General features: G+C 56.7%; 3 protein-coding genes across 3 annotated transcripts in view; 2 read left to right on the forward strand and 1 right to left on the reverse strand.

Moving 5' to 3' along the window:
• The first annotated feature begins 262 nt into the window (after positions 1 to 262).
• Positions 263 to 2,886, forward strand: ATP6V1F (ATPase H+ transporting V1 subunit F). Its single transcript, XM_061198702.1, has 2 exons — positions 263 to 515; positions 2,416 to 2,886. The coding sequence occupies exons 1-2, from the start codon at positions 358 to 360 to the stop codon at positions 2,615 to 2,617; spliced, it is 360 nt and encodes a 119-aa protein (XP_061054685.1). The 5' UTR covers positions 263 to 357; the 3' UTR covers positions 2,618 to 2,886.
• A 542-nt stretch (positions 2,887 to 3,428) lies between these two features.
• On the forward strand, positions 3,429 to 5,539 carry SPMIP1 (sperm microtubule inner protein 1). The gene is made up of 2 exons (XM_061198705.1): positions 3,429 to 3,849; positions 5,430 to 5,539. Exons 1-2 carry the CDS (start codon positions 3,429 to 3,431, stop codon positions 5,537 to 5,539), a joined length of 531 nt encoding a protein of 176 aa, XP_061054688.1.
• The window catches only part of KCP (kielin cysteine rich BMP regulator), a 33,096-nt gene continuing 25,457 nt past the window's right edge, over positions 5,292 to 12,930 (reverse strand). Inside the window, 10 exon segments of the mRNA XM_061198704.1 lie at positions 5,292 to 5,810; positions 5,812 to 5,842; positions 5,927 to 6,018; positions 6,232 to 6,321; positions 6,393 to 7,631; positions 7,932 to 7,999; positions 9,614 to 9,720; positions 10,096 to 10,163; positions 11,001 to 11,162; positions 11,243 to 11,329. Coding sequence (XP_061054687.1) covers positions 5,739 to 5,810; positions 5,812 to 5,842; positions 5,927 to 6,018; positions 6,232 to 6,321; positions 6,393 to 7,631; positions 7,932 to 7,999; positions 9,614 to 9,720; positions 10,096 to 10,163; positions 11,001 to 11,162; positions 11,243 to 11,329 — 2,016 coding nt within the window. The 3' untranslated portion in view covers positions 5,292 to 5,738.

Genomic DNA, 12,930 nt, shown 5'->3' on the forward strand with positions numbered 1-12,930 from the left:
TACAGACTCGGACCTTACTCTCGAGAGCAGGAACCGTCTTTTCTTCTTTGGCGTCTCGGCGCCTAACAGCAGTAGACTCAACACGTTTGTCGAACTTACCGATCGAACGCGCCTCCGAGAAACGGCGACGCCGCGCGGACTTCTGGGAATCGTAGCCCGCCGGTTCGGACCTCCCTTTACGGCGCAGTCGTATTCGGATTCAGGCGCTTTTGCTCTTAACGCGCATGTCCCGGGAGGCGAAGTGGTGGAACTGCGCATGTCGAAAGACTGGGGGTGCGGCCGAAAAGGATGTATGCTGCCTAGGCGGGGCTTTGGTGACACCCGGAGGTTGCGGCTGATCGTTGCCGGACTGAGAGGATGGCGGGGAGGGGGAAGCTAATTGCGGTGATCGGAGACGAGGACACGGTGACTGGCTTCCTGCTGGGCGGCATAGGGGAGCTTAACAAGAACCGCCACCCTAATTTCCTGGTGGTGGAGAAAGATACTACCATCAATGAGATCGAAGACACTTTCCGGTACGGTAGCCCGCGAGGCCTGAACGGGACCCTCAGCTGCCTAGTGGGAGCGCGGGGAGAAGGAGGGGGCGGCCCTGGGCTTCCAGACCTTGGCCGAAGTGTCAGACCCCGTCCTCGAGGGTCGGGGAAGTCGGTCCACCTCCCCTTCCGGAGAGGAGGTCTCCGCGTCCCAAGTTCCCTTTTGGGCCTCGGTGGGACCGGGGCTATGTCGGGTCCACAAACTCCCCCCTGTCACATGACCGTGTGTCAGGAAAGAAGGGGAACAGAGCTCGTGACGGGCGGGCGCCGCCCCTTGGCCCAACCTGGCCCGCCAGAGCTGAGCGTCCGGAGCGTCCAGGCCCGGAGGGGGCTAGTCTCAGCTCCCCTGCAGGGGCTCCCCCAGTTCACCCGTAGAGCAGGCTCCGGGCATTGCAAGCACTCGACTCTCTTGCGAGTTGACACCTAAAGGAACCACACACTCAGTGAACACACGGGCAGTGGGCTCGGGCTTTCCTGTATTTTCATCTCCCTCAGAGGCTCACAATCGTCTTGTGAGGTAGGGGTTATTCCCACTTACTGGTGAGAAAAGTAAAGTTCAGAGCGGTTAAGGCACACTCTGTGATTCAGACGAGAGCGAGCAGGGATTTGAACCCAGTCCCACCCTTTCTGCCTTTCTTAAGCCAGGGCTACACTCTGCCTGTGTAGCTCTCCTCAGTCGGCTTGGAATTTCCCGTTGTCCTGAGCACAGCGGACAATATCAGGACTGTCCTACCTTCTGCTGAGACCAGGCACTTCAAATCTTCACTTCCTGTTCTGGGTTAAGAGCAATAGCTTCAAAATGTGGGTGCAGGCATGTCCCTTAATCCAGGAGGTGTCCTGGTGACTAGAGTTGAGGGTGCCAGCCCCCTTTTCTTTCCCACACCCCTTCTCTAGGGCCCCTGTGCCAAGTCCCAGGAACAAACCACTCTCGCTTGTTTCCCCCTAAACAGCCCAGCCTTGAGCTACCGGCTGAGACTGGTTCCTGCTGCCTGGGGTGTGATAGGCTCTGACCCGGGAGGCTGATTTCTGCTGATCTCTAAGCAGTCTGGTAAAGTGACCCAAGTTGTCATGAGAGAAGGACAAATTTTACTTCAAGAATTTCCCAAGTTTCCAACCAAAAGGGATCTCAGAAGTCATCAAGTCTAACCTGCCCTAGTGTCTGGCACAGAATAGCTGCTCAGTAAACAGTTTTTAACGAGTAAATAAATTAATGAATGGGTGGTTGATCACAAGAAAGTAAGAGCCCGGTGCCGGGTTCTCTCTGTGTGGAAAGTGTGATTCCTTCGTTACTGATTTTCCTCTTCCTGTGTTGTGTTCTTGGCTCAGGCCAAACTTCCCTTCTGACCCACCCCCTGCCCTCATCAGCATAGACCTTGAGTGGTCTGAACAGCGCCCCCTCAACCTTAAAAAATTTAATCTGTTTTCTTTTGAAAGGTTCATGTGGTTTACAAATTAATATTTAAAAGGTATATACATTGAGAAGTCACACTCGCACCCCGACCTCTTCTACTTCATTACCTCCTTCCTCCACCCCATAACCACTTAGTTTTTTCCTTATCTTTCTGCTTTTTCTTTATGCAGATACAAAGGGACAGACGTATATATTCTTATCCTCTCCCTTTCTTACCCGAAGGCAGCGTAAGGAATACACCAGCATGCACCCTCATCTTCATTATCAGTTCAGTTGGGAGCCTTCCAAGCAGGGGAGGTAGAAGCCATGGCCCTTAGCTTTGGACTGAAATTGATTCTAAATAGAATGAAGAGAGTTTAGTGTAGCATCCTTGTCCATTGCACTCTCTGGATCGAGCTCGTTCCCCTCTGCAGCCCAGCCCACCAACTCAGAGTGGGCTGCCTTGGACTCCCTTCTCATCTCTCCCTACAGGCAGTTTCTAAACCGGGACGACATTGGCATCATCCTCATCAACCAGTACATCGCAGAGATGGTGCGGCACGCGCTCGATGCTCACCAGCGCTCCATTCCGGCCGTGCTGGAGATCCCATCCAAGGAGCACCCCTATGATGCTGCCAAGGACTCCATCCTGCGCAGGGCCAGGGGCATGTTCACGGCCGAAGACCTGCGCTAGGGGCCTCCCCTCAGCCATGTGGCCTCTCCCCAGGCTTGCCATCAGCCCTCCTCTAAGATTCGAGCCTCTGAGTTCCAATTCCCTGCCCCTTCCCACTCCACTGAGAGGCTAGGTGAGGTGCTTCCAGTTTGCTGGGGCTCTGCCATTAAAATCAAGGCTGGTTAGGGTACAGGAAGCCTGAGCGTCTTCTCTCCATTACCTCTTCCCTGTGCTGTTACACAGTGTCCTTGTTGATGTTAAATTAAAGTAATGTTCTTGCTTCTCTCCGATCTGAGGCTGGGTGCTAGAAAGGACACGTGTGGGATGAAGCTGTTGCGGGGAGGGGGTGGGGGAGTGGATTCGATTGGCAGGGCTGGAAAAGGTTCTGCCAAAGATCCAGGCATAGAGGAGTTGGACCAGGAAGATTGTGCCAGATTGGTCCTCTGAATTAAAGGTAGCCAGCTCTGGCAGGGAGGAAGGGAAGGAGGCTTGCGTCCAGTCCCCTGGCACCCCAGCTTGAGTCTGTATTGGCTGGGAGGGGACCAGACCTCAAGGGAAGGAAGCAGAAATCACAGGAAACCTGGAAGCCTGTGATACTAGCCTGGGTCAAGCAAGAGGTTTGGGGATCAAGGCTCTTAGCCGGCGGGCCCCGGCCTGAGGCTGCCTCAGCAAGCAAGGCATGTGAGGCGTGCTGAGGGCGTGGCCCTGTGTGAGGGGAGGCTCGGTTGCCGAGCGACTGTCCCTGGGCAGCCACCTGTTGTCAGAAGGGCTCTGCTTGCTGTGCTCACCCCTCAGCTGCAGTCACCCTGGTCCTGCTCCTTCCTTTGCCACCATGTCTCGGCAACTTAACATGGACACAGTGCAGCAGAACTTCTGGAAGGAGGAGTATCTGAGGGAGAAGATGTTGCGCTGTGAATGGCACCACAAGTATGGGTCGATGGTGAAGGCCAAGCAGAAAGCTAAGACTGCAGCCCACGAACCCCTCAAGCTGCCCGCCCTGCCCCCCAAAGCCCCCCTCTCACCTCCGCCCGCCCCCAAAGCAGTTCCTTCCAAGGCCCCCAGCCCTGCCCTGGAGGCTCCTATTCAGTCAGAAATGTACCCAGTCCTGCCTGCCACCCGGGCCCTGCTGTATGAAGGCATCTCCCACGACTTTCAGGGCCGCTACCGCTACCTCAACACCCGAAAACTGGACATGCCAGAGAGGCGCTACCTCTTCCCCATCACCACCAACTTCACATATGGCTGGCAGCTGGGTGAGCCCTAACCTCCCGGAAATTATTCACCTCACAAACACAGAGCACCTGCCACAAGCCAGGCAGCGCTCTCGGCGCTAGACACACAAGGCACATGGACACTCCTTTTGGGGACGTCCATTCTAGTGGAGGATCCAGGCCATAAACATAAGAGCAAGAGAGGGCCAGGTTCCATGATGAAACTAGGCATGGTGGGGGAGGGGGACGGGGGCGTGTGCGGCTTTAGACTGGTCAGGAAAGGCCTCTCTGGGGACCTAAAGGCTGAGTGAGCTAAATGACAAGGAGGAGGAGTTTGGGTTTTACTCTGAATTCAAGGGGAAGCCATGGAGAGTTTTAAGCAGGTAAATGATGCTGATATACTTTTTTTAAAAAAAATCACCCTATTCTGTAGGTAATGGCCTTTTTAGGGACAAGAGTAGACTCTGGCAGATGGCTGAGCTATCCTGGCAAGAGATGATGATGGCTTGGGCTAGGGTGATTAGTGGTAGAGCTGAAATAGATTCCGGATATGTTTTGGAGGAAGAATAAAGAGAACTTATTGATGGTTTGAATGAGACAAGGAAAGAGAATGCAATGGCGATCCCCAGGTGTTCGGCTGAAGCAGCTACAGCAGGGGAGACTGCGGGGGGGGGGGCAGGCCTGGGGGGGTGTGAAGACAGGTCAGTGTTGGGTGTTTTGCGCTGGAGGTGTCGGCGAGTCGGCTGTGTATGGGAGTCGCCCTATGGAGGGAAGTCAGAGCTGAAGATGCAGTTTTGGGGGTCATCAGAATATAGGTGCTCTTTAAAGCCCCGAGACTGGGTGGGCTTACCCAGGGAGCTCCAGAGGCTGGATCAAACTGGAGAAGGCAGAGGACACAGCGAGAGGTAGGGAGATGGTATTGGCCAGAAGGCTGTCCATCTGGATTGAGTCATGGTCATCAGCTGGGCAGGAGAGGAGTGAAGGCAATGGTGCAGTTTGAGATGAAGAGTCAAGGTGTGGGGAAAAGAATATGCCAGGGAGTGTTGTGGGTTTGCTGGGTGATGAGACATGTCCCTTTGCTGTCTGTGGTCATGAATTTCAAGTGAGACTACTCAGTCATATGTTTTCTCCAGCTCCTGCACAGAAAAGGTGGATGGTTGGTGATAAACACAGTTGAAATTTTGCCTAAAAAAAATCCCCCTACTTTCCCCAGGGCCCTAAGTGGGGAGGAAAGGGAGCAATTTCCAAATGAAAGCAGGAGGTGAACCCCAAAAGGGGAGCAGGAGATAGAAAGAAGCCCTGTCTGCCCCAGAGAAGTCTAGCTCTGTCTGTAACAAGCACGGCTGGGAGTCCCACCACCCGCCTCCATGGAGGATTCTGAGGCTGGGGGAAATGCTGGCACCCAGCTGACTGGCATTTGGCCATCACTGCTGATCCGGGCAGCCAGCCAGCTCCCTGTTTCCCCATAGCCCCCACTCCTCAGAAGCACTTCTTTTTATTTTTTCACGCTTACAAAGTGGATACAACACAGGCAGATTCCTAGGGTTATGCAGGCAGGGCTCCCGGGCTCTGCGAGTTCCTTTCCCAGGAATCCATTCCTGGCCTCTGACATCTTTTCCCAGGCCCCCCAGTGAAGCAAGAACTGGTCTCCTGCAAGATGTGCCGCATTGAATCTTTCTTCCGCAAGAATGGGGCCTTCGCACTGCTTGACCCCCAGGACCTGGCCCTCTGACCGTCGGCCAGGCAGTGGGCTTAGGGGAGGGAAGAAGAAATAACACACCTGGTGGGCCGAAAGTGCCATGCGTGTCTGTATCTGGCTCTCCCAGGCCCTGAGGCTGCGTTCTGGGCCTTTCTGAAACTACCTCTGACCTACAGGTTGCCCTCTTGCTTTTTCCTTAAATCCCCGTCTCTTTAATCGTCCCTTTGAGGATTCAGCAGTGACCAGAGGGGGCTGGGAAGAGTGAGCGATGCTCTCCAGGCGCAGGCTCCTCAGAGCCAGGGGGGCCACAGTAGCTGCTGGAAGTTCTGGGTGTTCCTGTGGGAAGAGTGGCCTTTCATCCCAGATGCCAGGGAAAAGGGACCGCCACCACCCCACAAGCCTCCCCGCCCGCCCCCTCACCTGGCCCCGAGGGCTCGCAGCCGCCCGGTTCTCTCCCTTTGCATCTGCTTCAGCTGCTCCCGCAGGGCGCGCCGCTGCCCGGCCGCGTCCTCCTGGGGCGGGGCCGAGTGCTGAGCGCCGCGCCTCCCAGCCCCGGGGCTCGATGCGGCCAGCAGAGGGCAGCACCCGGGCAGGCCGGCCCCTCCCGCTCCGCAGGGGTCATCGCAAGTGCGCGGTGCGCGCAAGTCAAAGGGATCCAGGTCGCGCCCCGCCCCCCGCCCAGGCAGGGTTTTGGCGGCCCCACCGCCTTCTCCTAGGGGTCTTGCCTGTGGTGGGAGCTGAGCCGGGCTCGGTGGGGGTCCCAAGGGGTGCACGCGGCAGTGACGGTTCCTGGCGATGCGGAGGCGTTCCAAGACCTGCAGGAGGCGTCTGTCAGCAGCCGATCGGCCGCCCCCCGGTGCCCCGCCCTCCCGGCCCGGCCGCGCACCCGGAGCCGCTGCTGCTCGCGGTCCTGCTGCCGCCGACGTCTGGCCTCACTGTGCAGCTCCAGCAGCCGTTGCAGAGCCGTCTCCTGCTGCGCCGCGCTCACGCCCGCCGACCGCCTGTCCCTGCTCGGGGACCGGGGCCACGCGGTCTTCGAGGCTCTGGGGGCCTCGGCACCTCCCCTCCGCCCCCCGAGGGCTCCCGGGAGCCCCATGGAGCCGCCCAGCTGCTGCTCCGCGGGGCCAGGGCTTCCTCCCGGGCCCTGAAGCGAGTGCGGATCGCTCAGCAGGCCCGGGTGCCCTGGGAGAGCTCCGGGGCACTCCCGCTGCCCGGAACCACCAGTGCGTAGGGCCGCTAGCAACACCGCTCCTGGGCGTGGGAGCGGCGGCCGGGCCGGAGGCCCCGGGGGCGTAAGGGGAGCCGGCGCCCCTTCCCGGGCGGGCCCCTGCTCTCTCACGGCCGCTGCGCTCTCTCCTCTCGGGCCACCGGTCTTAACCTGCCTCAGCTGGGTGGTCCTTCCCCGCGGGTCCGGGCTCTCCCTTCCCCCAGGCTGCGGCGTCTGTTCTCCCAGGGACCTGCAGAAGCCCCCCGGAATTCCCAGGGAGCCGCCTTCCTCCCGGGACGGCATAGGTGCCTCTCCCCGAGCCACCTCCCAGGCTTGTGAGACACGGCCTCTGCGCTCCGAAGACTGAAGCATCTTCACTTCCGAGCCCTGAGGAGAATCCTCACTCTGCTCCAGGAGGGCCTCCTTTCTCCGGCACTTAAGGCGACTTCCGCTTTGACCTCGAGGAGCCTCTTTATTCTCACACCTTTGACCTTCCGAGACCTTCAAAGGTCTTTGACCTTCAAAGGTCTCCCACCTTTGACCTTCCGAGACCTCTTCCCTCAGAGCCTGAGGGGGCTCCCCACTCTGACCCTCGTTTGTCTTCTCTCTCTTACTCTGAGGAACTTCCTTGTCCTCCCCCTGGAGGGCCTGCCCTCTCTGATCCTGAGGGGCCTCCTCTCTCTGACTCTGAGGAATCTCAGTTCTTAGCAGTTTCTTTAGTTCTGCTCTCTCCTGGCCCAGGCTCCAGCCCAGCCCCTCCAGGGGATCCTGGGGTTCTGGCAGGCCCTGGGAGGGGAGGCCTGAGGGCCCTGGGGCTCCCTGAGCCAGCTTCTTCTCCTGGAGGCTTCTGGATGGTGGTTGATGGGGCCTCTGGGGCATGGGCCCTGCTAGCTCCCCGTCTTCCCTCTGGGCCAGCTCCTAGGAAGGAAGAGCAGCTTTCCCAGGTTTGTGAGGGAATCCTCGTGCCAGGGCCACTTCCCCCAGGGGAGCCTGGAGACCCCAGTGGCTACCCCAGTGGGCCTCACTTCCATTAGGGCCCTTGCCCGATTCCTAAATTCGTAAAACCCATGTTATGTAGTGTAAAAGGTGCTTCAGTGATGGCCCCTTCTTCCACCTGGCTGCAGGCTTCTCACCCCTGCAGTCTCCTCCCAGGCAGACCCCACCTCTGCTATCCCCAATCTGAGAGGGGTCTTGCCCAGGACGCTTCGACCCTTTCACCTTGAACTCTGAGCTTCCTGGTTCTCCAAAGCTACTGCTGGTGGTGAGGTTCAGCTCTTGTGAGCAACCTGAGGGAGAGAGACAGATGTTGAGAGCCCTCTGCTCATGTCCCAGGCCCTCACACGCATCCCACAGAACTGGAACCAAGAAGCCTAGGGAGTCCCCAGCACGTGAGGGGATGTGGTGGTGGGGTACCCTGAGGGCTGGTGTTGGAACTTCAAGGCCGTCGCAGTTCATCATTCCACCTTTATTTACACAGCCTGCTATGTGCCTGCTTCTCAGGCTTGCCTGCCAGCAGCCGACCCCATCTTTCTCATCCTCCCAGCCAAGGACCACCTCCGAGGAACCTGCACACCCTCTTCCTCAAAACCGCCAGGGGAGGCCCAGGAGCAGGAAGGGACTGTTTTCCAGGCTCCTCAGTCCCTCATAAGGACACCCGCACTTTGTCCTTGTGTGCCTGTCCAGCCCCACGATATGCACCTGACTTTCCTATTATTAAGGATAATCCTCTTTAGCTCTTTCTTGGTTTCTGACAGCAAAACCAAATGAAATTCAAGAAGTGGAATTTTAGGCCAGAGGCTAGCCTAAAAACTGCAAGTCTTCATAATTAACGAAAGGAATCTAAAAAAAGAGATGAAATGTCGCTGCTCCTTTGCAGCTGTGGAGGAAGAAGCATCGTTTTGCATCCATAAAACTACTTAGAAGAACCTGATCTCGTAAGGTCTTAAATTGAGAACTCTCACAAGAAGTGCCATCTTTATGCAATATGGATGTGTGAATATTCATAACAGTAACCAAATGGGAATGTTCTCTGTGAAAACAAATCTGTCTTTTGAAGAATTCTGAACAAAGAGGTCTGATAAGACTCCCAAGCCTTCAGAAATTATTGCCATGAATTGTGAAAATAATCTCCAACCCTGTCCCTCTGTAATTCTGATCTGTTGACTTACTAGATCATTTATTTCACTGGTTATAATGTTGTAATAGATGTCTCCCATCAATGTATTCCCAAGAGATAATATACTTGTAAAAATTTTTCTGTCAATCAGAAAATAATCATCGGCACTTTCCTCCTCTCTCCCATGCATGATGTCACAATTAAAAGCTTATGACTTTGCTAGGCTTATTATTTAACAAATCATTTGACAGCCTGTTTCATTTAAATTAACAGGCCCAGGGCTCACAGCATCCATCCCACTGAATTCTAATTGCCTGTTTATTGTCACACCCTCTCACTAGGCTGTGATCTCCTCAGAGATGAGGACAACTGACTGGCCAAGTCTCTTTTGTGCCCTGTATCTCCCCAGGGCCTGGCATGAGGGTGGCAGCTAGGCAGCTTGGAGCTGCCATTCCATTCCCTCCTCGCTGGAGGACAGGGAGGACAGACAGTCATTCCCAGCACTTTCTCCTCTGAGCCCCAGCTTAGCTTCAGAATCCTCCTGGACACAGTGCCTGAGACAGCTGGCACCAATCAGGTGGAATTGGGATATAAAAGAAAAACTACTTGCTGTCCCTGGGTACCCCTGGCAGCCCACAAAAAGGTATGAGGCAAAGAACAGGTGAGGATGGACTGGAATCCTGGGACTTGGGGTGAGGGCTTCACCGCTCCTCCCAACCTAGGCTGGCCACTCCAGCCCAGGGGCTCCTGTTCTCCTGGCTGCAAACCCCTGCTGTCAACGTACCAGATGTGGGCCCTTCTGCAGGCATGCCAGGGCTCTCCCACCTTGGGTCTGCATCAAACCTGGCTTCACTCAGATCCAGGGCTGACGATGGGTCCTCTGCCAGCCCCCTGCAGGAATGCAAAGGCTGCCTCAGGTGCACCTCTTGCATCTGGGCTCCGATTGGCTGGGGGCAGCCTGTCTGCCAGACTCCTCACCCACAGCAGGCTGCGGAGCCTTCCCACCCCAAGACCGAAACTCAGTCCACGGAGGCCTTCCCCACGCCTGCACCCACCACTGGATTCCAGGAGCTGGAACTCAAGGTTACCCTGTCCAGAGGCTGTGGGGCAACCATATGGGTACAACTGAGTAAGAACCCCAGGAGGATCTGGGGGCACGAGGAGGGGTCGCTGGGCAGGGCTGTGGAGGGAGACGGAGCAAAGGGTCCAGTGTTTGGTCACTTTGTGTGGCAACATGGAGTGGACAGAATTCCCTGGGAGACTCACCCCTCCAGGAGCTGACGGTCCTCGCTCTGGGAGTCCTCAGCCTGGGGCGATGGGCACAGCCCGGAATTCTGGAAGGATGGGGGGGGTACCCTAGTCTACAGGGCATCATCTCCCTATGTGGCAGGCAGCCTCTAAAACAGCCCCCAGTGATCCCTCCTCCTGGCATTTGTGCCCTTGTGACCACCCCCCCCTTCCCCTCCAAGTGAAGGAGCTTGGAAATGGATCCCTCCTGCCCACTCAAGCCTTCAGATGAGACTGCAGTCTTGGCTAAAAGTGTTGGCTGGACACTTCCTTAGTGGTCATGACTAACACCCCCTCCTGCTACAAGCTACTAACCTGCCCAAAGGGCCTCAGGCAGTTGGTGGCTGAGCCGGGACTGGGAAGCACATCCCAGTTCCCAGTCACCACAGCACCCTCCTTCCTAGAAGGGTGGGACCAGCCACCAGCCCCGGAGGGAGGGGCCTGGGGCTGGGGCTGCTCAGGGTCTCATCTCTGGGGCACCCTGGGCATCAGTGCCTCTGCCCTCTGGGCCCCGCCAGGCCTGCTTTCCTCCCTTGCTGCAGCCATGTCTGAAGGCTTCTAGGTGTCACCACGCTGTTGATTTGACCAAGACAGTTCACTGTGGAACGGTAGCAAGCCAGAATGGTCCTGTATGCCAGGCATGGTGCTAAACCCTTTACACAGATGAGTTCACAATCCTCCCAGCAGCCCTCTGAAAAAGAGCTATTATCTTCCCCATTTTGTAGCTGAGGAACCAGGCTTACGGTCCACAGGGAGCGTCAGAGCAGAGATTTGAACCCAGATCCATCTGTCTCCAGAGCCCACATTCCTTCCACTTCTCAACCACTACAAGTGCCCCAGTGTTTCACTGACACCCCCCCACCCTCAGCCACACCCCAGCTCACCCCACTCGTCAGCCGCTCAGAGCCCCCATCCGTCCTACCACGGGGCTTGCTGCACTGGCTCCACGCACACCGGGCCTGGTCCCTCAGACCGCAGAACTGGGCCCAGGGGGGCCAGGAGAGGCCCAGCCCCGCCCCGGTCAGCAGCTCCAAATCCCACAGGAGCTGCAGGAAGGTGGGGTGCCAGGATGTGAGCAGGCACGCACCCTGCCCTCTGCCACCCTCCCTGGCCGACGGCCGCCTACCTGCTCCTGGGCCCGCCGGCTCCGCTCCATCTGCAGCAGCACGGTGGGCAGTTCGAGGCCTGAGGGACAGGTCCGGCCATCTCCCACCTGGGGAGGCAAGGTGGAGTCAGACCCCACGGAGAGCCTGCCCCCTCGTAGACGCTGCCCTGTCACCCTCACCTGCTGCAGGGCAGCCCAGAGCTGGCCCAGGCCTGCAGGGCACCGGAAGAGGTGCTGGTACAGGACCAAGGCCTGCCTGGGGCTACAAGGGAGCCCTAGGCCCCCAGGTGTGGCTGCCTGCTCCATGGGGCAGGGGGCCAGGGAGGATGTCCACCCCCCTCCTCTCCCCCAGCTGCTCCTGGAGAGAGGAGGAGGATCAGGAGCTGGGGACGGAGCAAGGAGGAGACAAAGGCTGCTGAGCGCAGTAACGCAGGGCCCTGACATCTAAGCCAGGGCCTGGGCCTTAGCCAAGTCTCATAGAAACCTGACCCTCATGCAGGTTTCTCGGCCACGTGGGTGGCAGTGTGGGGTGAGGACTGTGGCCCTGACAGAGAACGACGTGTGTGCGTGTGTTTGCAGTCCCAAATGAGCATCTATTTTATACATACAGTTAGCCCTTAAACAACACGGGGGTTAGGGGCCCAACCCTCCTTGCAGTCAAAAATCCACATACAACTTATAGTCTGCCCTCCATATCTGAGGATTCAACCTACCTGGGATGGTATGGTGCTGTAGTATTTACCATTGAAAAAAATCTGAGTATAAGTGGGCCCGTGCAGTTCAAACCTGTGTTGTTCAAATGTCAACTGTATGTATGAAGCTTGCAACTGCATTATATGGTATGTGATATATGCCCAATACAGGCAGCAGCTCCCAACAAGTAACTGTATGGCAGGACACAAAATGCTATGTACATGTAGTCCTTCCTTGAAGCAACTCTATGAAGTAGGTGGTATCGTTTTCATCCCCATTTCACAGAAAAGAAAACCGGGCCCCAGAGAGTAAGTTGTCCTACCTAACACATGGCACTGTCTCCCTCATCTGGGGACAGACAGCACGAGAAACAGGCTCTGGGAAAATGTGGTCCCGAGTGTGAGCGGTAACGCGCTTCCCTAGTGCTTGCTCCAAGCTGTCCATGGGTCACTCTGTTTATTCTCCACAACACACGAGATACAGCAGATGAGGACACAGTTTGTAGAAGTAATGACAAGGGGAGGGAAGAGGCATATGTGACGGGCTGTAATCTTCGCATCCCCTGCCGTCATGAGCAGCCTGGCCTGCCTGCCGCTTTGGAACCGCTCCATGAAAGGGGCCCCAGCAGGAGCAGGCTGAGCAAGCAGGCAGGGGGGGGGGTCTTGGTTCAGCCCAACGCCCTCCCTTCACTCCCTGTTGGAATACTAGGGTCCCCCCAACCCCAATCTTTAGCTAAGGTCCCTAAAAAAACCAAGGTCACATAGCCGGTAGGTGGCAGAGAGAACTCAAAATACAGTTCTCTTTGAAAAGAGACTTTTCTTGTCAAAGAAAGAGATTTTTTTTTTTCCTATTTCAAAACCCATGTTCTTTCCCCTATAAGGATGTCTTCGAAAGTCACATGTGTGTCCCCTGCCCACATGTCCATCAGGGGTGGGTGTAGCTGCGAACACACGCAGGATACATGCACGTGTTTATCTGGGTTTCTGAGGGGGCTGTGTGTGTGTATTTCATCACGT

The sequence above is a fragment of the Eubalaena glacialis genome, chromosome 8 (genome assembly GCF_028564815.1).
Source record: "Eubalaena glacialis isolate mEubGla1 chromosome 8, mEubGla1.1.hap2.+ XY, whole genome shotgun sequence".
Taxonomy (NCBI): domain Eukaryota; kingdom Metazoa; phylum Chordata; class Mammalia; order Artiodactyla; family Balaenidae; genus Eubalaena; species Eubalaena glacialis.

Coding starts and splice junctions, on each gene's coding strand:
- SPMIP1 (XM_061198705.1), top strand. CDS start 3,429: ATGTCTCGGCAACTTAACATGGACACAGTGCAGCAGAACTTCTGGAAG. Junction 3,850..5,429: donor CACATATGGCTGGCAGCTGG/GTGAGCCCTAAC, acceptor ATCTTTTCCCAG/GCCCCCCAGTGAAGCAAGAA.
- ATP6V1F (XM_061198702.1), top strand. CDS start 358: ATGGCGGGGAGGGGGAAGCTAATTGCGGTGATCGGAGACGAGGACACG. Junction 516..2,415: donor GAGATCGAAGACACTTTCCG/GTACGGTAGCCC, acceptor CTCTCCCTACAG/GCAGTTTCTAAACCGGGACG.